At 33.9% G+C, this 25885-nt stretch overlaps 1 protein-coding gene across 2 annotated transcripts in view; it reads left to right on the top strand.

Annotated features, from left to right (window-relative positions):
- Positions 1-25885, top strand: part of LOC140439454 (uncharacterized) — an 80641-nt gene that overhangs the window by 48627 nt on the left and 6129 nt on the right. Inside the window, exon 1 of one of the 2 annotated variants that reach the window (XM_072529378.1) lies at positions 21039-21498. The exons of the other annotated variant lie outside the window; for it this stretch is intronic. Within the exon in view, the coding sequence (XP_072385479.1) occupies positions 21154-21498 (345 nt within the window). The 5' untranslated portion in view covers positions 21039-21153. Of the gene's footprint in view, positions 1-21038; positions 21499-25885 lie in introns of those variants that run through there. 2 annotated transcript variants of the gene reach the window in all.

Here is a 25885-nt window from a genome sequence, read left to right as displayed (position 1 = left end):
AAAGAACAAAACAATTTGGAAAATGATATTATGGAATGTGAGAGGTATAAATGGGAAGGAAATAGAACTAGGGGAAGAAATTAGAGATAAGAACTTTGAAATAGTAGCTATAACAGAGACATAGAAAAAAGGAAAAGAATCAATAATATTAGAAAACGGAATGTTACTAATATACAGTGGAATGGAAGAAACAAAGAGTGCTCAGGCAGCAGTAGCGTGCATGATAAAGAAGGACAGTATCAAAAAAGTAAAAAATTGGAGGTATTAAAACGAACGTATACTAAGAGTAGACATAGATATGGATACAGAGAAAATCAATACAAACCTAATCATATGCTATGGACCAGATGAAGACGCAACAAAAAACGAAAAGAACGAGTTCTGGGACAAATTACAAGAAGTGATAAATGATTGTACAGCGAAAATTGTGATCACAGGAGACATGAACAGAAGAGTGTACTGTACTGTACTGAAAGTAAATCAAGCGAATACAATGGAGAAAGAAAGCCACAATAAGAGAGTATCCATGAGAAACACGGAAAATCCAGAAACTATAGAAAAAGAAGAACTGGAAGAAGCAATAAGAAAGATAAAGATTGGAAAAGCACCAGGAAGCGATGAAGTAGCACCATAAATGATGAAATATATATAGGAGTAAAAGCAAAAGAAAAATTGTTATACATATATAACCTAATATGGAAGAGAGAAGTAATACCCAGAGAATGGACAAATGCAGTCATTATACCTATATACAAGAAAGGAAACACAAGAGACTGTAAGAACTATAGAGGTATATCACTACTATGTGTAGCAGCAAAAGTATACGAAACCAAAATAGAAAGGTAAATCAGAAAAGAAATAGAACATAAATTAGAGCACGTACAAAGTGGATTCAGGAAAGGACACAACACACAAGACCATATATTTACAATGCAACAAGTAATAGAAAAAGCCTTAAAAAAATAAAGAAATATATCTGAGCTTTATAGACACGGAAAAAGCATTCGACTCAGTCAAAAGAAAATATATATGCAAAAGCCTAAAGAAGAAGCAAGTAAGTGAAGAACTGATAAAATCAACAAAAAAGTATATACATGAAAACAACAAATACAGTAATAATGTTAAATATACAGTCAGAACCATTTGAAACAACTCAAGGAGTTAGACAAGGGTTAAGTCTCAGCCCAGTGTTACTCATAAATGTAATAGATGAGATAGTGAAAGAATGTAAGAAAACATTCAAGAAATACTGCATCGGTTGGAACAGAATGCAAATGATAAACGCTGAGATGTGTATTGTTGCGAATTTATTAAAAGGTTCAATATTTATAACACTTACGGATTTAATTTATTTCTTTATTTATATTAACTTATCTGACAATAATTTATTATATCCGTACGTACAAATCCGCGAGCGCGGGTCTTGAGTATTAACCGCCCTCCATATAAAAATGTTGTATTTATATACGAAATCCTGATATACTAGAACAGCATCGAAAGATCGAGAAGCTTAGCCGGCTCATTCACCATAATTTTGGTTCTAGACTTCCACCGAAATTTCTACAATAAAACAGAATAATTAGTCATAAAAGTTAGGCCAGTATATTTATCGTAACATTGCCCCCCTCTTAAAAGATGGTTCCTCCTGGAACCTTGTCGGGACTGGAACCGGAACTGTATGCTGGTATCGGCAACTGGACCCTCTTTTACAACTTCCAGTTGTATAAAAATGACAAGGGACGGTTTTCTCTCCGCACCAGTAACTATGCGGATTGCAACAGACTAACACCTGGACTTCGGTGTCTTTAAAGATCTCCTCCACCATATTTCGGATAACCCTCCAATCTAATTGGCGGCACTCCAACTTTGGCATGGCTAACTTTTGCACGTCGGACTCTAGTACGTGCCCTCTCAATTGAAGTAAGGCTTCCCATACATCTCGGTAGGTAGGTTGGTCACGGGCAGTGTCTTTTGTTACCAGGTAGAAAAGGTAACGTGATGCATCTTGGAGTTTCAAGGTTTTACCGGGAGCTGGCGCTTGGCATTGAAGTTCTGCAACTCGACCAAACTTCCTTCGAAAGACGGATGCCAACCCTGGTGCGTCTTTGATACTGGCCGGGATGGTAAGGGCCAGCGAGTAGTCATCGGGGAGCGCGAGTAGATCTTGCTTTTCTTCAGTGGTAACACCATGTCTCGCTTTACCGGTACCTCCATAGGCACCCATGAATTCCTCAAACGTGAGGTCAAACACATCTTGGACTTGGTTTACTTCCACTTCTTCATCTACGTCGTGGTCACCTTCGAAAGATGCCAACCGGTTATGGTGTACTATCATCGGCTTTCCCCTCGGAATCTTGCTTATTCGGTAGATGACATCGTTGATCTTCTCCATGATGAGGTATGGACCTTCCCAAAACTGCTGCAATTTGGGAGAACAACCTTTTCGCTTCTTGGGATTATACAGCCATACTTTGTCGTTCTTCTTAAAGCAACCCTTTTCGGCTTGTGTATCGTACCGTTTCTTCATTCTGTCGCTAGCGTTCTGAAGGTGGGAACGGACCAACTCATGTACATCGTCCATTCTTCTTCGTAATTCGATCACATAATCTTCACCTGCTACATCTTCTCCAGGTTTACATCCAAACTCGAGATCACAAGGTAGTCGCATTTCACGTCCGAATAGGACTTTGGCTGGTGTCTGGCCTGTTGATTCGTTAACAGCAGATCTGTAGGCCATTGTGAAGAACGGAAGGTATTGGTCCCAGTCTCGCTGATGATCGGACACCATCTTTGTCAAATACTTGCCAACTGTCCTATTCATTCGTTCTACCATACCATCCGATTGCGGATGATACGCGGTAGTTCTTGTTTTCTTCATGCCTAGTCTATCACATATTCCTTGGAATAGATCGCTTTCGAAGTTCCTGCCTTGGTCACTATGGATCTCCAAAGGCACTCCAAATCGGCTGATATATTCTTGGATCAACTTATCTGCAACGGTGGCGGCCTTCTGGTCTGGAAGTGCGTAAATCTCGACCCACTTAGTAAAGTAATCCATTACTACCAACATGTACTTGCCTCCATTTTCACTTTCTGGAAATGGCCCAGCGATGTCCAAAGCTATTCTTTCAAACGGGCTTCCAACATTATATTGTCTCATAGGAGCTCTCCTTTTTCGGTGAGGCCCGTTACTCGTAGCACAAATAGTACATTTCTTACACCAGTCTTTTACGTCGTCGGAACTGTTCATCCAATAAAACCGTTCCCGAATTCGCTGAAGGGTTTTCTTTACCCCAAAATGCCCTCCCGATAGACTGTCGTGTAACTGACGAAGTACTTCGGCTATTCTGCTCTTTGGGATCACCAACTGTCTTCTCTTCTCTGAACCGTCATCATTTTCCAGGACTCGTTTGAGCAAGCCATCTTCGATGATAAATGAGTCCCACTGGGCCCAATACGTCTTAACTACTGAGCATAGGTTTGATATTTCCTGCCAAGGTGGTCGACGGTTTTCCTCTTTCCATTTTCGGATTTTCTGTATAACTGGATCTCTCTCTTGTTCTTCCCTTATCTTAGTAGGCGTCCAGTCGTCGTTGACAATCGTCGTTCTTAGCACTGCTGCTTCCTTGGATTCCGTTTTGTTGCAGTGGGAACACTCTGCTGGGCATGGCCTTCTGGAAAGAGAATCAGCGTTTCTGTGGCTAACTCCGGCCCGGTGCTCAATCTTAAAATCGTATTCTTGGAGTCGTTCGATCCACCTGGCTATCTGACCCTCTGGATTCTTAAACTGCATCAACCACTTAAGGGCGGCATGGTCGGTTCGGATTAGAAACTTTCTGCCATAGAGATATTGATAGAAGTGCTCTACTGATTTCACTACTGCCAGAAGTTCTCTTCTCGTGACGCAATAATTCCGTTCTGGTTTTGAAAGAACTTTACTAAAATATCCGAGGACTCGTTCCTGTCCTCCTTGAATCTGAGACAGCACTCCTCCAATTCCCACATTACTTGCATCCGTATCTAAGATGAACTCTCCTTCTGGCAGTGGATACCCCAAAATTGGTGCTGTTATTAAATGCTTTTTCAACGTTTCAAAGGCATTTTGGCAGTCTTTATCCCAGCGGTATTCTCTTGATTCCTCTGTAAGTCGCGTTAATGGCTTAGCGATATCTGCAAACTTCTTAATAAACCTCCGGTAGTAAGTACATAGTCCAAGAAAACTTCTCACTTGATGTTTGTCAGTTGGTTTTGGCCATTCCTTAATGGAATCGATTTTTCCCTTATCCACGGCCACTCCTTCTTTACTGACTATATGACCCAGATAATTGACTTTACCTTGAAATAGCTGGCACTTCTTGGGGTTTAGCATCAATTGGGCAGCTTTAAGTCGATTAAAAACGTTTTCTAAATTCCTCAAATGATCTTCGAATGTCTCCCCCAAGACGATTATGTCATCTAAATAAACCAGGCATGTTTTCCAAGATAACCCTCTCAACACATTTTCCATAAGCCTCTCAAATGTCGCAGGAGCATTACAGAGTCCAAATGGCATAACGTTGAATTGCCACAATCCAGATCCTGTGGTGAAGGCTGTCTTTTCTTTATCTACTGGGTCCATTTCTACCTGCCAGTATCCAGACTTCAAATCCAAAGTAGAAAACAATTTACTTCCAGCCAATGTGTCCAATGTGTCATCGATCCGAGGCAGAGGATAACTATCTTTCTTGGTAACGTTGTTCAGCAAACGGTAATCCACACAGAACCTCGTCGTTCCGTCTTTCTTCTTAACCAGGACCACCGGAGAGACCCATGGGCTCGTAGAAGGTTCTATCACCCCGTCTTTCTTCATTTCCTGAACAATCGTTTCAGCTTCCTCTCTTTTCGCCTGTGGTAATCGTCGAGCTGTTTGACGAATTGGCTTAGCATTACCAGTATCAATTTTATGCTTAACAACCGTAGTTCTTCCCGTCTTTCCTCCTTTCGGTACGAAAATATCACGATACTGCCGAAGAAATTCCCTTAATTTCCTTTTCTCCATCTGATTTAGAGACTGTCCTGCAACTGCAACCATTTGGTCGAATTTATCGTTGGAATTATCAGATGTTGTCGCCTGACGGATTATGGATGTCACAGGTACACAAGTTCCTACTTTTGTCTCTTTCTTTATGGTCACTGGGTAGTCGTTGACATTGATAAGTCTCACAGGAATTTCTTTAGCCGAAGTCACCAATTCCTTTCCAATTATGATTCCACGGCCAACCTCATCGTCGTGGTTCCAAGGCTCCATCATAACAGGTCTCCCTTCGTCTACAATTCCCTGTAGTCGCGCTACTATGATCGTTTCGCTTCTCGCAGGCACGACTGTATCTTCTGTAATGGCTGCTTGCACAGTGTTGTCATTATGTGGATGGAGAAATACCTCCTCGTTGCCAACTTTGATTACCTTATTCTTAAAATCCAATTGGAATCCATGCATATTCATTACGTCCATTCCTAATATAACATCCTCTTCGATGTCAGCAACTATAACAGTATGGACAAACTTTTCTGCCCCAATTCCCAATTGTACCTGGATTTCTCCATGAATGTTGGCATTTTCACCTGTAGCGGTCCGAAGTCGTAACCTCGTTGGTAACAGTTTCTTTCGGCTGTTTATAACTGTCGGGCGTATAATGGTTCTGGTCGCTCCGGTATCCACCAACAACGTATGTCTTTTACCATTTATTTCTCCATCTACATATACACTATCTTCACGACATTTCAAAGAAGCTATTAGTATAAGAGGGTCTTTGGAAAAGTTCCGGGTCGAAGCTGCTCCCCTAAAGCCGACTCGTTCTGGTTTTTCCGATGGTGAGTTTCTTGATTTTATGGTCTTCGTTTTCTTGCATGTCATGCTTTTTATCAAATTAAAGAGCTGGTCAAGTTTATCTTCATCTCCTTCCTCTTTTACAGTCCTAACTTTACTGTACCCGCCAGAGGCCTGCGTAGCTGACTCGTATTCGAGGGCGGCGGATAAGACATCAACCAGCGTCTTGTGACGAGCTAATCGTAGTGTTCTCTGCATTTCATGATCACGAAGACCATCAATAAACGTTTGAACGGCCAATTTTTCCATCATGTCTTCGGGAGCTGTTGGATAAGCATATCGTACTAATCTGGCAATATCTACCTCATATTCTTGAAGAGCCTCCTCTTTCTTCTGTCTACGATTTTTAAGCTGTGACTGATATACATGCTCCAAATGTTCGTGGCCATATCGCATATTTAACCTCTTCTTCAGTTGTTCGAAATCATCGGTCTCCTCTACGGCTATGGTCTGAAGCACATCTAAGGCATCTCCTCGAAGAGCGATAGTCAGGTTTACAGCCTTTTCTTTTTCAGACCATCCATTTGCTCTTGCGGCTGATTCGAACTGTTTCATGTAGTTGTTCCATGATGATTTTCCGTCGAAAGTTGGGACTTTAACATGAATAGAACCTCCACTTCCTTCAAATTTCGGCCGTGTCTCCAACTTAAATTTCGTCTCGTCTTCTTTTATCTCCACTGTAATCGGATTGTTACCTCTCTCTGCTGTCCCTGTTTCTTCCATCTTCCTTTCCATCTCTTTAATCTTTTCTTCGAAGGCCAACTTATCGGCAGCAACTTGGTTTTTTAACGAAGATATTCTATCGTCCAGGGCAGACATCTCAGAAGTGACTTTAGAGATTTCTGAAGAGATGTTAGCAGAAACTTTGCTTTCCAGGGAAGAAATCTCGTTAGAAACTTTGCTTTCTAAAGAAGCGATGTCGCCGGAAACTTTCGAAATATCGCCAGAAACTTTGTTCTCTAATGATGCGATATCACCGGAAACTTTGGCTACATCAGAAGAAACTTTCGAAATATCGTCAGAAACTTTGTTCTCCAATTTCGAAATCGACGAGATGACAGCATCTTCAAATATATAAGTCTCTGGATCTAGACCTTCTTCTAGCAAAGCGTTCTTTAGTCGTTGGACTAACTCAGCCTTTTTTCCGGTAGAAGCTAATTCTCTGTCTTCGAGATGTCTTCTTAAATTCGTCACTGTGAGCTCATAAATCGTAGCCATTTTCACAATTTATTTTACGTATTCACTTGTATTATTATTATAAGTCTAATTTATGTTCGATCTCACTTCTGGCACCATTTGTTGCGAATTTATTAAAAGGTTCAATATTTATAACACTTACGGATTTAATTTATTTCTTTATTTATATTAACTTATCTGACAATAATTTATTATATCCGTACGTACAAATCCGCGAGCGCGGGTCTTGAGTATTAACCGCCCTCCATATAAAAATGTTGTATTTATATACGAAATCCTGATATACTAGAACAGCATCGAAAGATCGAGAAGCTTAGCCGGCTCATTCACCATAATTTTGGTTCTAGACTTCCACCGAAATTTCTACAATAAAACAGAATAATTAGTCATAAAAGTTAGGCCAGTATATTTATCGTAACAGTATATTTGCAGACGACATAGTATTAATTGCGGAAACTGCAGAATAACTGAAATACAACTTAGAGAAGTGGAACCTAGAAGCAAGCAAATACAACTTAAACGTAAACAAAGAGAAAACTCAGATAATGAAAATATCAAGGAAACAAGGGACGGAAGATCGAATTGAAGTAATGATAGACCAACAAAATATAATATAGAAAAAGTCATACAGATACTTAGGGACAGTAATCAACAACAACAGAAACATCGAGGACGATCTTAACAACAGAATGGAAAACACGGGAAAACTATTCCAAGCACTAAATAGAGGATTCCTTAATAATAAATATCAACAAAGACCAAGATGACAATATACAAAACAATATATAGATCTACAGTGACATATGGAGCAGAAAATTGGATATTAAACAAAAGACTTTAGAGCAAAATTCAGACAGCAGAGATAAAATACCTCAGAAAAACGATCGGAGTAAAAAGAACTGATAGAATCAGAAATGAAGAAAAAAGAGAAAGACTCAAAATCAAACCAATACTCCACTCAATGAAGAAGAAAAAATTGGCATGGTTCGGACATCTAACCCGGATGGACAATAATAGACAAGTAAAAAGAGTGTGGAATGCCAAACCAATAGTAAAGAACCGAAAAGGAAGACCCATTAAAGAATGGAACAGTGACATATCGCAGATACTGCAGAGTAAGGGTAAGACTTAGCAGGAAGCAACACAGATGGCATCCAATAGGAAGGAATGGAGAAAGTTTATTAAAAGCTATGACATCTAAGAAGACTGTAAAATATTGTTATTTAACGAATTGTATTATAAACGGCCCAACACCGAAAGATATAAATGGGTCTACTGATTAAGTAAAGTAAGTAAAGTATGTAGTTTTGGTTTATATTTTTTATATTTTTTGGTTGGAGTTTGATTGGAAGTTCCTCCTAAGTTGGAATTTCTCAACACAAATATGAAATGCAATAATGTGGTTGTCTTTTTAAAGACTAATCACATGTTATTATTTTTCCTGACGGGTATTCTCGAGCTAAAGCTGATTTTATGTACTCGTAATCAAATGAACCATCTGACAAGATAGTCATCTTAGCAACGCATACTTAACAATATTGGCAATATCATTTTAAAATCGTCTACTTGTATACTATATGTCTGAATTCTTAATAGGAATAAGCCAGATAAAATTAAATATTAGAAGTATGTAGGTTTAATTTATTAGTGTTTTGTATTTTGAGAACGATTTCCGAGTGGAAATCGACACGTCAAAAATATCGTAAGTAATTGCATTAAGATGTTAAAAGAAAATAGCTTCGAAACAATATTAATGATAAAGTATCTAGAAGAGTTGGAATTGGATACCAATGCAATAAGAGTAATCGCCAATCAATATTGGAACCAGAGTGCAGCAGTACTTCTTAAAAATTTTACCAAAACGCAAAATTTCTCATAAAAAAAGGGAGTACGGCAAGGATGTTGTTTTTTAACTTATGTATACGTAGAAAAAGCATTCGCAGAGAAGTAGCGGCAGTCTCTAATAAGGGTATAACATTAAAAATCTTCAATATCTTTTAAATAACCTAACTATTGCAATTGAATCTTTGGGTTAGTAAAATACATATCAACAAGACAAAAACAATGACTTTTTTAGAAATATTAGAAATAATTGCCTAAATATGAAGATAAGTAAATTGAGAAGAAATCGGACTAATAAGGCAGCTTAAATATTTGGGTGTCTACTAAACGATTTTTGGGACCCTGAGACAGAAATAAAGAGCTGCATAGAACAAACCAGAAATGATTCTTTGAAACTTTGCAAATTTCTATATAATCGCAAGTTGTATTTCAACTTGAGAGAAAAAATAGTAAATTGTAACCTCGGGATGTTCTTTTCTTTTAATTTTTTTTGTAAATGTGGTATCTGAGCGGAAGGCTTAAAATATTAACATTTTAGTTATGTAAAAAGTAAGAAGACTGCATATTTAGGACACATTACAAGGAAAACGATGGACTTCTCAGCAACTAGTACCAAAATATATCATGGTTGCGTAATATTCACGAATAGACAGGGATATACACTTACTATTGGTTTACACAAATTATTTTCCTTCTTCTTCTTATAGTGCTGTACACCTATAGTGCGTTGGCGAATTATCTTAAAGCCAGACGTCTGTCTGGATGATTAGTTGAGGGATTGCGTATCATTTTCCTCTCAGAATATGGCCAAGGTATCAAAAAATTGGATCAAAACCTTGATCAAGTTGAGTAGTTCTCTCTTAATACTTGCCTTTCCTAAGACTTCCTCGTTTCTAACCCTATCTATCCATGGTATGCGGAACATTCTTCGCAACATCCACATTTCGAAGGCCTCCAACTTATTATTGGAAGGTACTCTTAACGTCCATGTTTCCATTCTGTATAGCAATATAGACCATACATAGCATTTAACCATCCTGTAGCAGAGATTGAAGGAAAGATTGCGGTTACATAGTAGCTGTTTAAATTTTATAAAGCTTACTTGTCTTGCTTGTTCGGTACGGCATTTTATTGCTTGTTGAGGATTTCGTTGGTCACTCACCATCATTCCCAAGTATTTAAATGTTTTCACTTGATCGATTGGAGCATTATCTACTTGCAGTTATATTTTTAAAAGTGCGTTTTTTCTTATTGCCATGCATTCAGTTTTTCCAGCATTTATCTTCAAGCCATATATTTTTCCTGCAGTATTTATTTTATTTAACATCAACTGCATATCATGTTTTTTGTCTGTTATTCTAGCGGTGTCATCGGCGTAAAGAACGTTATTTATCGGGAACCCGTTTACCTTTATTCCACACTCAGAGCCTTCCACTGCCTCTGCAAAAATGTTCTCCACATCACTTGTGTTTCTTTGAAGTTTAAGCCTAGCTTAAGTTTTTTCCTCTATTGCAGTTCTGCATTCACCATCACACCATTCCGCATTTCTTTGCCTTTTGGCTTTTTCGACAGTTTCCTCTGGAGATTCCGTTATTATTGTTTTTAATTGTCTCCATTCTTCCTTTGCAGTTTTTTTTATCTATGATTCCGTTAAGTTTTATTTGGAGAGTATTTTGATATTCGTGTGTTTTTGTCGGACTTTTGAATATTTTAACATTCCATTTTTTAATTTGGCTATTTTTCCCTTTTGCCCACAAGATAGTGATCTGAGTCAGAGTTTGCTCCGCGATACGATTAGTTATGTCTGTTGCTTTTTTTTTGAGATGAGGATGTGGTCAATTTAATTGGCTTTATCGGTTCTTGGTATTTTCAATGTTCCTTTATGGATATCTTTTCTCTGGGAGTTAGTGCTGACAACTACATTTTATTTGCTGTTGCAAATTGTGCAACCCTAAGTCCATTTTAACTGGTTCCATTATGCAAACTATGTTTCCCAAATATGTTTACGAAAGTTTGTTTTTTTCCCAGTTTAGCATTAAAGTCGTCTAATGTTATAACAGCATCGTGTTTTTGGATTTTATCACATGCTTGCTGAAGTTCTCCATAGAATCTTTCAACCTCGTCTTCATTAGCCTTTTCTGTCGGTGCATATACATTAACCATTGTCACGTTATACAATTTACCTTTAAGTCTTATTGTGCAAATTCTGTCTGATATTGGTGTAAATGCGATAATGGCTTTTCGCAGTCTTCTGGTTACTATAAATCCTACTCCTCTTTCCCTTTGTCTCATTTCATTTCCGGAGTAGTATAGTGAGTACTTATATTTACGAATTTCTCCCTGGCTCTTCCATCTGATTTCTTGCATTACCAATATTTCAACCCCGTATTTTTCTTCTGCCATACTTATCATAGATTCTACCTTTAAGAGCTTTAAACGAAATATTTTGCCTACCACTTAAGGTATTATTATGGGGGTTGAAGGTTGGGGACAGAAACTATTGGGGTAGAGATAGGGCAAGCAAAATAAACGAATCTTATGAGAACAGTACTCAGGGTTTATTTGAAGTAGTTGGGTCGTAGATAAGTTAAATGGCAAGGGCGTTGGATGGGACAACTACAAAAATGAAACAAAGTGGTGCTTACATGAATTTCCTGGAACAAATGGACATACACGACAAAAGGAAGGACCTCTGGCAATTTAAAATGGATGCCGTTTCGAGGTGCCAAATCATAACGATTACAACAACTAGTTGTAACTATTGAAATAACTATTATAAATACAAAATATCTTTTTAAATGAAACTCAAAAAAATGTTATAACCTTTTTTTTTTAATGAAAAAAAAAAAATGATTTAGAGAAATAAATCAAACATTTATTGTTGGTTCTCCACAAACAGTTACAAAAAATAGACAATACAAAAATACTACATTCATAGTCACAAAGTAAATACAAAAATAACAAAGAGAAACACTTACTATTGTTACTGGGTTATAATTTATAACGCAAATAAAATATTACAAATAAAATATTATCTTTTTAAATGATAAAATCAATTATTATTATTAGAAACAAATGTCTATCGTTACTTTGAAATTTAAAACAAAAAGTTACCTCAATTTTTACTAAATTAATCTACTTTACATTTCTGGGATCGGAAACTGGGCCTACTGGACTTAAAATTTCTGGGAGAACTGGACTGGAAATCTCTCGACACACGAACAAAAAAACTGCATATTACACTGCGAATTATTGAGGTTGGAAGTTGGGGCATTGGAACACAAACTTTGGAAAACTCGTCTCCTTAAAGACTGGAACAGGTACAACAAAATGCCAACATGAGGTTATCTTCAAAACTTTACTTAGACTGCAACTACATATTAAACTGCTACTATTAGCTGCCACAAAACACTATATTTCCATAACAAGGAAACAATAAAAAATAAATTTACGAATCTAAAGAAAATTCGGACTAAACGCAAAATAATATATTCATCCATTATACATTATAGCCACCACGTAGCACAGAATTTAATACGCTTGATTTTGGTGTATGGGGCGCATTAAATTAACGTGTTTATAAGAATCCCATAAACATTCGCAACCAACTATGTGAAGAAATAAATACTGCAGCAGTTTCTTTAGACCCAATGATGCTATTTAATATGAGACGATCTTTTATGGAATATTATGACAAATAAATTAAAGAAAATGGTGGACATATTGAACACTTACTTTGACAAAAAGTTATGTTATTTAGTTTAACTATTTCTTAATTTGGTTTGTAAACAAAATGTTTTGATTATGACTTTAATTTAACATAAAACGTAAAATGTTTGATGTAAAATCCCATTATTCTGGTATTTTATCAAATCCTATTAATTATCATTCTGCTGATATATTTATTTTATTTAATATTTTGTTAACTATTAACTTTAGTTAAAGGTATTTTATACCAAAATTCAGAAGTATTACTGTTTTTGTCTATTTTTCTTTCGTTGCCTGGAGTAATTGCCTTAACTCAGAATTATGCAGCTGATTTTTAAAATGCGATTATCTAGAAAACTATTGAGTTTTGAAGTTATTAACAAGTATACCTTTTTTTGTTAAAATAATGTATCTTTAATATTTATTATTATTATTATATTATTACAAATACAGGTAACTTAAAGAGCGAAAAAGTTAAGTGCAAATTTATGCCACATGTGTGGCATATGTGGCCCCCTCTATTAGCTACATCAAAATGTACATCAGATTAAAATTTCTCATATTTAAAAGTACCCAGTTGTAAATTTTTATACATAAATGTTTACAAACATGAGAATTATAGCAAAAAATAAAATTTTAAATTTGCAGTTTAACACCCTGTATCTTTCTTAATATCAACATTTTATTAAAGCAATTATTAGGCTTAAATCGTTATATTTTAAAGTGTAGAATCTTTTTGTACAATTACTTAACGACCACCCTGTATGTAATTAAGTTCATCCGTAAGTTATCATAATTACTACTAAAAACCATTAACTAATGAACAGGAGATCAAAATAAATTACTAACGCCTTTTTCCTGCTTTTAATAAATGATTTTGAGTATATTGTCTTAGATAGCAGTACAAAGAAACAGCAATGTTCATTGCATTATCAAAGATATTAGTTATTATACCTTGGGAAGATTCAAATATAAGGTTGAATCAGATTTACGGGCTTCTGTTAGTATTATTGCGCATTAGCTTTATTTTACTGATATCTTTTATTGTCATAAGTCACTATCAGTTTAGATATATATCGGTGATGTTAGTGCATGGCGTCAGTATGACAGAGGTAATTATAATAATCAACAAATCCATTTTTTCGCAAAGAAGCGATTGGAACAGTCTCTTACCTAATATTTTAAATAAGAACAAAAGATACCTTTGGGAACAAATAGTGTTTCATACTATATTCTTGCCTTTATTATATATTCAAATGCAGGAAGCTTTAAGGTACATATCAATTGAATCTTTTATAGTATTGTTTATCATTGACAAATATGTATCCGTATATTCGACCCTTTTATCTGGACATCTAGCTTTAATTTTTAGACATAAGCTTAAGAAGTTAACGAAAGAGATTAGTAGTATTCCACTAGAACTGCTCACGAGTAAAAGCTTGGTCGAGAAATTAGAAGCTACAGCTAAAGATTACCTGTTAATAACGTATCATGTAGAGTGCTTTAATAAGATATTCGGTATTCGCGCTTTGCTTAATCATTTTTATTTGGTGCTTCAGCTGGTCAGTAATGTGCATGTATATATTCTTTATGGTTCTCTGATGTTTAAGGATAATGTACCAGTTGAGCTTTTTAATTACTTGGCTCCAGTTATAATAAATTCGGTAAGATATATGTATATATTCCTAAGAATTTCTGGAAGAATTTTCAAGAAGACGTAGAACGGTCAAGATAACTCAAGGTACCGTAAAGAGAAATAGTGCCTAATCTATAAAGTGACCTGTGGATAGGATCGTATCTTCTTCTTGTACTGCCTATCCGTTTCGGATGTGGCGACCATCGTGGCAATGTGAGTTTTGCAAACTGCGGCTCTGAAAAGATTTGTGGTTGTTGTGTTGAACCACGTACATAGATTTTTCAGCCAGGAAATTCTTCGCCTTCCTGGTCCGCGTTTTCCTTCTACTTTTCTTAGAAGAATTAATTGCAACAACCCATACCTTTCGCTGTTACTCATATTATGACCGAGTTATTCAATCTGGGGTTTTTTTATTGTGGCTCAATTTTCTTACAGGTAGCGTCTGTGAGAGTCCACGACTCAACTCCGTACAGGAGAAGTTGTATGGCAAATATACATAGGATCGTATGGCAAACATTATATTTAAGAGCTCGTTTTAAATGTCCTTTAATAACATGTAGTCAACTTAGAGTTTTACAAAAAAAATTTTAAATTGTTCATTTCATGTAGTATTATGAACTAAATAATTGTCTCTTACCTATTTCTTGAAATGTCTAAGTAACTGAACTAAAGCCTAATCGGCGATTTTAAATGGGTTTCGGATTGAATAAATAAGCAACAATTTAAATGGCCATCCGCATAAATTATTGTATAAAGGTTGGTATTTTTCAGTGGCTAACGACCACAGAAAATTAGTTGTTAGTCTAAAATTAATATTTTAATATAATCTCTTGCAGAAATTCCACCAATTCTTAATCATTTTTTTATTTTGAATAACAGTTCCGCCAATCCTTTTTAGTTAAAGTTAAATTTTGGTTTTGTATGTCGTTTTGCCAAACGTAATTTTGGCAGATTTTAATACGCGCTGTCCAATCGGTATGCGTTTATCTGTCAACCCTTCTTGAATTCTAGCAAAATTCCACGAATTTGTTGAACTTTTATTAATTATTTCGGAATTGTCTAAAAAAATATATGCAGGGCTCACTTTTGCAATCATTTTACAAACAGTTGCATATTCATATCGTCATGATAATCACTATTCTTTATGTAGGTGAAAATACTAAATCAGAAACTTCTACAAAGCCGGTCTTCCCTCCTCCGTGCAGAAATATGTCGGTTCCATTCTTCACCAATATGTTTGATCGATTTTACGTTGTCATCTTACCATATTCTTTTTGTTACACCCTTAGAAAATATCCATGACTTTGTCTATTTTTTCTATTTTCTATTTTTCTTAGGAATCTGATTTCCATGGCATTGATTCTTGATTTGTGTCTTTCTGTTTAGGTCCAAGTCTTCAAACTGTCGTTTTTATCTTCTTGGGTATCTGCCTTTTTCCGAGAAATATTGTTTTTATTATATTACATAATATGTTTCCGGTTCTACCCAATCTTTTGTTTCTTTATTAGTAATGTTTTCTTTTTTTATATATATGATTGCTCCTAGGTATTTAAATTGATCTACTTGTTCTAGCTGCATCTCATTTAATCTTACGTAATGAATCTTTTATTCTTATTGTTCGTAATAATTTATATAACTTGTTGAAAACTCTTTATTAAAATATTCTCGGTCAGACAATTTTCGGCGAGAATTTTCTAGATTTACAAAAACGGAAGCGAAATAAAAACTAATTACTATTTATAAGGGAATAAGCCACGCAATTAAAGGTTAAAATACGTTTATTGACGTTTCAATTTCCACTTCGAAATTTTTCGGATTTCCGAAGTGGAAATTGAAACGTCAATAAACGTATTTTAACCTTTAATTGTGGCTTATTCCCATTTAAATAGTAATTTTGCTTTGGCTGGCTGACACGATTTTAGATAAAATTTCTGAAAATCGAAGTAGCCGGTAAATCTAACGAACCACTAACTAGGGTGTCTACAGTGTCACGCAAGTAAAGCAAAATTTACTACAAAACCTAAAAGTAATATTTGTAAATACTTTAAAATTAAAAGTGTCCAAGGTAAAACAATGTAGTTTTGCAAATTTTGTGATAGTCAATATGTAAAAAATGTAAAAAAAATTACAAAACATATAGTAAAATGTGTGAAATGCCCGGTGGGACCAAGGCAATTATTTGAAAAGGATCAAAAGAAAAGTTAATCATCAACTGTTTTTCGTCCAACACAGTTGGGTTCGTCCAATGAAGGTACGCGACAAATTAAGTGGCAAATATAAAATATAAAATAATTAACGTAATTATAGGTGGTTGCTTATGGCTATATAAAATAGAAATTGCTACTAAAAACAAATTTATATTTTTTTGTTGAAGGGTTTGGCAGTTAATAATATCTTTAATAAACTTTTTTTTGTAATCTTTACAAGGTATTGCTTAAAGTAAGTAAACTAAAAATATTATTATTTTAAAGGGGACACCATTATATTATTTTATCTTCATATTTTACATAAAATTTAAAGATTGAGGATGATTTTGTAATTAACTAGATCTTGAACGACTTGTTCGATAGGGTGTTCCAAAATTGGGCAAATACAAAAAATTACCCTATAAAACGTAAAATATTCTAGAATGTAGCGTAGATTTTATAGATTGTTTTATAAAACGGATGTCCGGATGTTATTGTTTAAAAAATGTATTTTTTGAACTGTTGATTAAAAAATGTATTTTTTGTAACCAGATAAGCAATGTGATGACATAGACACTCGAAGTACTGTTAACGTCTCTAGCTCCAGCTCCATATCTCCACAGTCTACGCTGCGTAGTTTTGTTGAGTCATCATTTAAAGAGGACCAAGAAAATTGAGATCAGCTGTTTTTCGAAAATAAACGCTGGCAATTGTTTTTCAAACAATAAGACCTTCTTTCAAAATGCCAACACGGTATTTACTTTCAAACAAGGAATCTGGATTGCTGAATCTACTGTTCTTGGATTGCAGCTAGATGGTTGGAGTAACCGAAGGAATGAGCCAATACTAAACTTTATTATTACTACTCCATCTCCTGTTTTTATAAAACTTTGTATACAGACATTAATTGAAATGCAGCAGAATATATGTCTGAAAAAATATGTGAAGTTTTAGAAGAAATAGGATCCCAAAACTTTCAAGCTGTATTGACTGGTAATGCTAGTACCATGGTTAAGGCTAGGAACGTAATTTATGAGAAGTACAAACATATATTTGTTTACGGGTGTATTGTTCACATCTTAAATTTGTTAATTTGGTGACATTTTTAGGACAAAAACAATGGCTTCTTTAGAAGAAGAAATTTGAGGTACGAATAAAGAAATTAACAACTTTTACATTTTGTAAGCCACTTTTAAAAAAATTTAGTTTGAAGAAAGTGAAAGAAAGGTAGCACTAATTTTAAAACTGCCAGTTAAAACTAGGTGGGTATCAATTATTTATAGTTTAAGGAGTCTCCTTGATACAAAGTATACTTTAAATGTTTTGGCGGTTTGTGAGAGTATTCAAGATGTTCTCAGTAAACGAGTTGTAAAGTTAATAATATCAAAGTTATATCATCTTATAATTCCTATTGTTGATTAGATTTCTCCAATTATTTTCTATTAGTCAGATAAGCCTCGACTGAGTCAGGAGCCTGAGTGTTTTTTAACTTAAAAAATCATATGGAACAAAAACTATCTTCAAGTCCATTATGAAAACAAGAAGAAAAAGTAATAAAAATGTTTGTCTCGAAAAGGAAATAAATGGCAATACATTAAATTCAATTGGCAGCGAATATATTGGATTCTATGTTTAATGGTGTTCATTTAGCAGAGACGAATACGTTGGAGGAAATGAGTTTATAGATAATTTAGCCACTTTATAATATGGTGATGACTTGGCTGAAATAATGTCAGATTTAGCACTTTATCGGTATAAGGGGGATTTTTTAGAAACCAATGTTGTAAAATCAATTGAAAAACTAGATGCAATCATATGGTTGAAACGTACATGTTTCGGAAAAAAATTAACTAAAATAGCCGTGGACGTATTCAGCACGCTTTCATCCAGTTCAGCGACTGAAAGAAGTTTCAGAATTTATGGTTTTATCCACTTCTCTAGACGAAATCGGCTTACTGCTGAAAGGGCTGGCAAGGTAACTTTTATTGCTTACAATTTAAAATTGTTAGACGTAGACCAATCCGTGACTGAGCTGGCGACTCGTGAAAAACAAAATCCCACAACTTCTCACCAGTACTTTGAAATGCAGAATGTATACGACCAGGATGAGCTTGTGTTAGAAATAGATTCTAAATCTGAGCCCTCATTTTTTTCAGATTAGATCACCACATCCATTATTTGCTGTTAAGAAGAAAATTTAATATTTTTATCAAATAAATTGTATCTTCTCTGTTTTTTTTTGAATTTTTTTATATATAAAGAACACTGTTGAATTTCATAATTCTTAGTACCTTATTTCATCTTTAAGAATATCCCTAAGCTCGTCGCAGGGTTCATTCTCAGAAAATTATCCATATCGAGAATATTCTCGAGGATATTTTCGATGATGCTGCGCTGTTATTATCGTTAATAATTTATTAAACCGGCTTCCGTGGCTCCATATCGTATACTTTTCGTTAAGTATATATTAAACCATAATTTCAAAAAAATTTTGCTGATACATTTATTAACATTAATACATAAGTTTTTGAATTTTTTGAAACTTGGTGTTACAAGAGTTTCTTTGTGCATTTTGTTAGATTAGCGTTTAGGTAGGCCTAGTTTTATTATATAGTAGAAAGGAACAGGTAGTTGTAGATGCTTACAATCTTTAACTAAGTAAGTCGAGGAGGGGAGAACTGTTTGTTTCAAGTTGGCCATTCAAAATTATTTGTATTTTTAATTTGTTAATTTCCGTAGATTTTATTAATGATAGCTTAAGGCCCTTATTTTAAATGTGAATAATTTGAAATTTGTTATTAAAAGAATAATTATGATACAGAAGGTGAAGTGCGTATGTAGAATCTGTTTTTCTATTATTGAAAGCCCTTTTATTTTCTGCTATTCGTTTGTTAAATATTCTACCCCTTTAACCGATGTTAAGTTTTTGAGCAGTCGCCACATGTAAGTTTCTATACACCACTGTGAAAGTGCTTTTTCAATTGTTGGATTTTTAATTTGTCGTGTTTAATACAATCAAAAACTCTTTAACATTAAGAAAAGAAGAATTCGTGTATATTGTTCTATATGTAAGTTTCTATACACCACTGTGAAAGTGCTTTTTCAATTGTTGGATTTTTAATTTGTCGTGTTTAATACAATCAAAAACTCTTTAACATTAAGAAAAGAAGAATTCGTGTATATTGTTCTATAGCCTTTACACTTTTTTTGCTTGGTTTTTATGTAAGTGACTAAAAAGGCAAATCCGATCTAGACTTGTTTCTGATATCCCGTTGATCAAACATGTTAATTTATCATTTGCTCTTTCCTTACTATATTTTGTTTGGTTTATTTTCAGTAAGACTTCTGTTTTAAGAATTGTTAAATTATATACTGATCAATCAACTATCTTCCGGGCTTTGATCTTCGTAAAATTCCTGCTTATTCTTCCCCATTTGATTTTATGGATTATGTTGTTTTAAATTTCTATGAAAGTGTTTCAAATAATCACCTCATTAATATTTCATTGGTCTATGGTTTCTAATGAAAAAAATACGAAACCTCGCTAATAAGTTGGTAGTTTTAAGCTTTTATGAAAATCTCTCGAACAGGTAATTTTTTTTACATTGAGATTAATAATTTTTTTGTTGCTTTATTATATAAGGAAAACGCCCTATTTCACTGTAAGCTAATTTAAGAATATTTTACAGTGTAACGGTAAAAATTGCATAATTTTTACAAATTCTAAAAACAGTATAGATGAGACAATATTACTTTCTCTATGATGGATAACTTTTTTATGAGTACATTTAAAAATATGTTACCATGATTTTTAATTATTACGTCACTAAATCATATAATACAATGAATAAATGCCTTAGTTTCGTTTAAAAATTATAAATTGAAATTGCCGATTCAGAAAATAATTGGGGTACTAGCACTGTATGAAGTTTATACCCAACGGTAACTAATTAGTAGATAACCATATTGAACATATGTAATATACATATGTTCCATTTCTGTTCCCTCTTCGATAACTATTTCCAATTTCCCAATTCATCTAATTAATAAATCACCGATAATTAGTTGTTTTTTTTGTCATAACCTAACGTCTTTGTTTATATGTTCTTTATGATTATACATGTTAAACCTTTAGGGCAGTTATATAAGGAAGTATCTATTATGTCTTCAAATGTAATTGATTATTTTCTTTAAGGTAAACACGTCCTTAACTATAGGGACATTAGTTGATAACTTATTTGACCTAATTGAATTGAATACATATTTACAGCATTATTGAACGGTATAACAACAAAGAGACTATACATGTTTTATAAAATTATCTAAAAATGCTTTTCGTATTAGCTAAACTTTATGCCTTTGTGCCTTGGGGTAAATCCAAGGAAATATACAATAAAATCTACTGTAGTTTTATGATCATAATACAGGTAATGATTATATTCCTAATTTCCGTCAAGTTTGCTTCATTGAGGCATTTTGATCTACTAGCAGTGGTTTTTCTTCATTTTATCGGCATGTTAAAACTGGTTCTTTACATGTTCCTTTCAAATTTTTACATGCAAGAGAACTGGCAAGTGATAACTAGAGGCAAAATAACAATTTTCCAGAGATTTCCATGGGAACAGGTGGTTTTGCATTTTTTGTTTATCATCTTAGTTTGCGTAGTTACATTCTCAAAAGCGTTACTCTTAATACCACGATCTTTGACAGTTTTAATAATGATACAAAAGTATATGTTGACGTTTTCAACACTCATCGCATCAAACGTTGCTTTAGTAATCAAAAAAAGATTTAAAGTGCTTACTACTGAAGTTCAATCAATTTCGTTGAAAACGACAGAAAACCACAATGGAATTAAGGATATTGCAGACGTTATGAAAAGTTACAAAACTCTTTACGAAGAAGTACAGTCATACAATCAATTGTTTGGTTACCAATTTTTGCTGCACCATCTGTATTTCCTCTTGCAAATTGTCAGCAACTTACACATGATTCTACAGTTCAGAAAAGTTGTAACGTTGCATATTATTCTGAACTACACTTGGTTAGGTGTATTAACGATGGTAAGATGTTGTTGCTCAATTTTGAATTTAAATAATATTACTCTATCTTATTGTTATTATTAAACCAAACTAATCTTTCTTTTCCTTTCTACATTTCTTCATCTTTTAATATAACTAGGTCTGGTTTAATCCTTGATATCTATTCTTTTATTGAGCCCTTCATCTGTGAGCCATATATCATAATTTTAATAGTCTTCTGACTAGTCTCCATTGATTCGGTTTTTCAGTTTAAGCCCTTGTTTTCTTTGGATACCTTCAGTCAACATAATCGTTTCAAAATCGCTTACATGCTCTAACCTATCCCAGGACAGACTTTATTCCCTGTCTTTCTTCTATATCCAGAAGTCTTATTTTATCTCGAAAAGGCTATACTCCATCGATATTTCTAAATATTCTTAGTTCTATTTTTGATGATATGGCCCATAAAAGTATTAACTGAAATAGGGCTAAGACTATCATCTTATTGTATTCTGGCACATCCCTTTTCAACTCTTGTCGTACAACTCTTTACATACTCACATTATCTTTCTTTAAAGTTAACTTAAAATGGGATAGTTTCCAGGGGTTTGTTATATGCCATAGTCAAAAAATATCAACCCATTTATAATAAGACGGTACAACTGGAAGACTTGATATAAACGGCTAAACATTAGATGATAATTCAGGAGAAGTTTTGTTCTGTTAAGTCGGTAATGCCTACGGCAATCGCTTTTGTCTGTATTTAAATTTGGCTGATTTATTCTAGTATGATTACCTAACAAGTTTCTCGAAACTATTCAGAGTTTTGAAAAAAAATTACACACTTTTCTTCCAATTTCACTTATTGGGAGATTAGAGTTTTTTGTAACGTTATGCCAACGGATCTCTGATGTAATGTATTGTCTTTTTTATTATGATCAGATACACACATCACTTAAAAAATCTTTTCATGTTGATGAGAATGCATGTTATATTACATCTTAATTATTATTTGTCTATTTTCATCTAGAATTGTACCACACTGATTCTGGCATTTACCATGTCAACAAGCTTGTACTGATTTTTCCGTTTAATTTTTGATTCTTTGTTAATATTAGGCCATTTTAAATATTGTGCGCTGTAGAACATCCTCTTATTTACTGTCAATTTATCGTCAATCCCTAGAATCTGCATATTCTCATTACATATTATTGATTACTAAACCCTCAAGTCTTAGCTTTATTCTAGCATCCACTATTATCATTTTGGCCATCGCTTCTAACTCTATGTCTATTGGAAACTCTGCTTATTATTACCCAAGGGAGAATATTTATCTTTATTTGAAGTGAAAATGTCCAAATTTATTATATCCTTTATTTATATTTCATATAAAAGAGTCAGTAGTTTCATTTTTCTATCGTTAGTTGCTTAATTTTTTTTCTTATGTTTTTTTACTCTTAATTTAAAGATATAGACAAATGTATTATAATTAAGTTTTATAGTATAGGGGCCAGCCAGGTCAACGTGTCCGTTTTAATTCTGATGGGTCAACCAAGTGTTTTTTATATATTCTTGGTTGACCCATGGTGGATTTTGATCCGAATGGTCAAACAATTGTTATAAATAATTTAATTGTTTACAAAATTAAACAGTTTAATAGTTTAATTTAATAATTAGAACTCGAGATATTGTAAAATTATTGCAAAATGGTTACAAATTAAGTATTTTTCGAAGCTTTTCCGATCGTAACTCTGCTTCTACGCATAAAAGTGAACTTTCTAAATCTCGTTTTAAATCTAAGCTTTGGATCCCTTGATTTAATTATAACAGTTATGCGAGAAAATTGTGTTAGGATTTTCAAAAATGAAGATGAGCCTTAGAACGCGCTATTAAAATATCGATATCCTTGGGCAAAAATAAACTTCTTCTTCCTTCTTGTATGTGGGCTTTAAAGCCTGTTTCCTCTTCAATTTTTTATTCTCCTAAATTGTTTAAATTACTGGACCATCTTTTTCTTGACCTGCCAATACTTCTTCGTCCATTTGGTGACTTATCCCGTGCTATTTGTACTATCGTATCCTCTGCCATTCTACTAATGTGTTCGTTCCACTTCTGTTTCCGTTTTTTCGAAGCTTTTCCGATTGTAACTCTGCTTCTATGCATAAAAGTGAACTTTCTAAATCTCGTTTTAAATCTTAGCTTTAAATCCCTTGATTTAATTATAACAATTATGCGAGAAAATTGTGTTAGGATTTTCAAAAATGAAGATGAGCCTTAGAACGCCCTATTAAAATATCGATATCCTTGGGCAAAAATAAATTTCTTCCTTCTTGTATGTGGGCTTTAAAGCCTGTTTCCTCTTCAATTTTTTTATTCTCCTAAATTGTTTAAATTACTGGACCATCTTTTTCTTGACCTGCCAATACTTCTTCGTCCATTTGGTGACTTATCCCGTGCTATTCGTACTATCCTATCCTCTGCCATTCTACTAATGTGTTCGTTCCACTTCTGTTTCCGTTTTGTCAGCAATCCATTTATGTCTTTTATATTACATGCTCTTCTTATCTTTTCGCTTCTCTCCCTATCCAACAGACTTTTCCCTGATATTCGTCGGAGTATTTTTATCTCTGTTGTTTCTAGTAGTTGTCTCGTTATAGATGTGTCAGGTCTTATCTTATCTCCGCCGTGCATGATAATATAGGTCTAATTGCTGCTTTATAGATTTTTGTTTTTGTGTCTTATCATAGGTGTTTGTTTTTCCAGATTGTGTCATTAACAGATCCCGCCGCTTTACTTGCTTTTAAGCTTTTTGTCGTACTCCTTTTCAACATACCCGTAACTAGTTTTATCCATTTAGATTTATTATATTCCCATCAACTTCGATTTTATATCGCAGTGGGTATTTAGATGTTGTCATACATTTGATTTTTTCGGCTGATATTATCATATTGTATTTCGTGGCTGTTATATTGAAGATATGTGTTAATGTTTGGAGCTCGTCTTCTGTCTCGGCGATTAACGCGGCGTCGTCTCAAAATGTTTTATTTAAGTTTTCTATCATAACTGTAAATGATCATTTCTTAAATTTGCTTAAAACGATTATAAATAAAAAAATTAATTTAAAATTTTTTAAAACAAATTATAACTTCAAACCAGTATCATTTTAATTCAAATAAAAATACAGTAATTTACCAAATTTTTTTAAATATCTATAAAACTTAAAAATAAAATCTTGTAAAGTTTATTTGCATGCGTAGAAGCCAAGTTACGATCAAAAAAGCTTTGAAAAATATTTATTTTGTAACCATTTTGCACTAATTTTACAATATCTCGAGTTCTCATTATTGGATTACAGATTAGTAAACACGTTTCCTTCCTTTTTTTGTTCAAGAAACCCATTTTATTTGCAAATATTTTTTCTGTTACTTTACATACAGTCTTAACGGTTTAACTTGGCGGTTATAACCGGCCAAAAAAACCGGTTTTTTCAAAAACCGATTTTCGGTTTTTTTAATCCAATAGGTTACAAAGTTACATTTATAATGCACTTTAGTTTGCGATACTTCATTCGACTCGATATCAATATGATCAAAATTAGAAGGAACTATCGGAAGAACATCAATATCAATATAAATAAAACCCAATTTTTAATAAAACCATTTTATTTTATTAATTATTATATTTATTTAATGTTTTATTATTACTATATATTTATTAATTATTATTAAATATAATATAGCGTAAGAATAATATATTATACATATTGCAATAATATACAATATAAGTAGAATGAAGTAATATTTTAAGTAAAAAAGTATAGGTTAGAAGGTGACAAATAGGTCATATTATATGAAATGGATTTAGAATTGTGTTGGCCAGTATTTGTTAAGAAGCCTATTGAGAAAAACTCGTTCATATATATGTTGATGGGTTAAGCGTCTTCTCTCATCTGACACAATATCATTCAATGATGACACCAGTCTCTCTGATGCCACCGAACTTCCGAACAACGACATGTATTTTTAGCTATAAAAGCCAAGCCTGGCATACAGGTTCTGTTCTGCTCCCAGAATAAAAACGGAGAACTTGAACTGGAATCACTGTTCACCAACCCCAGATCGTGTGAAGACCAAAGGGTTTGATTTTAAACTCACTTTGGCTTCTTCATTCTGGAAGGAGCAGGAAGGAGAAAGTTTTCCGATTTCAGTAAGGTACGTCCTAACTTCCGAGCCTAAATTGGATGTAAATTGATATAAGGTTGAATGCTCAAATAAATGAACTTTGATAAAATGAAAGGCAGATATCGAGCACAGTTTTATTAATTAAATCTTGACCAAGTACTTTCGCCTCCTAGAGCATCTTCAGGGACATTTCGTCAAATTTGGACTATCCAACAATCGCAGAATGTCGTAAACGTAAAATTAAACAT

This window comes from Diabrotica undecimpunctata, chromosome 1 (genome assembly GCF_040954645.1).
Source record: "Diabrotica undecimpunctata isolate CICGRU chromosome 1, icDiaUnde3, whole genome shotgun sequence".
NCBI lineage: Eukaryota > Metazoa > Arthropoda > Insecta > Coleoptera > Chrysomelidae > Diabrotica > Diabrotica undecimpunctata.
The sequence above is the reverse complement of the archived record's forward strand: the minus strand, read 5'-3'. Positions and strand labels throughout refer to the sequence as shown.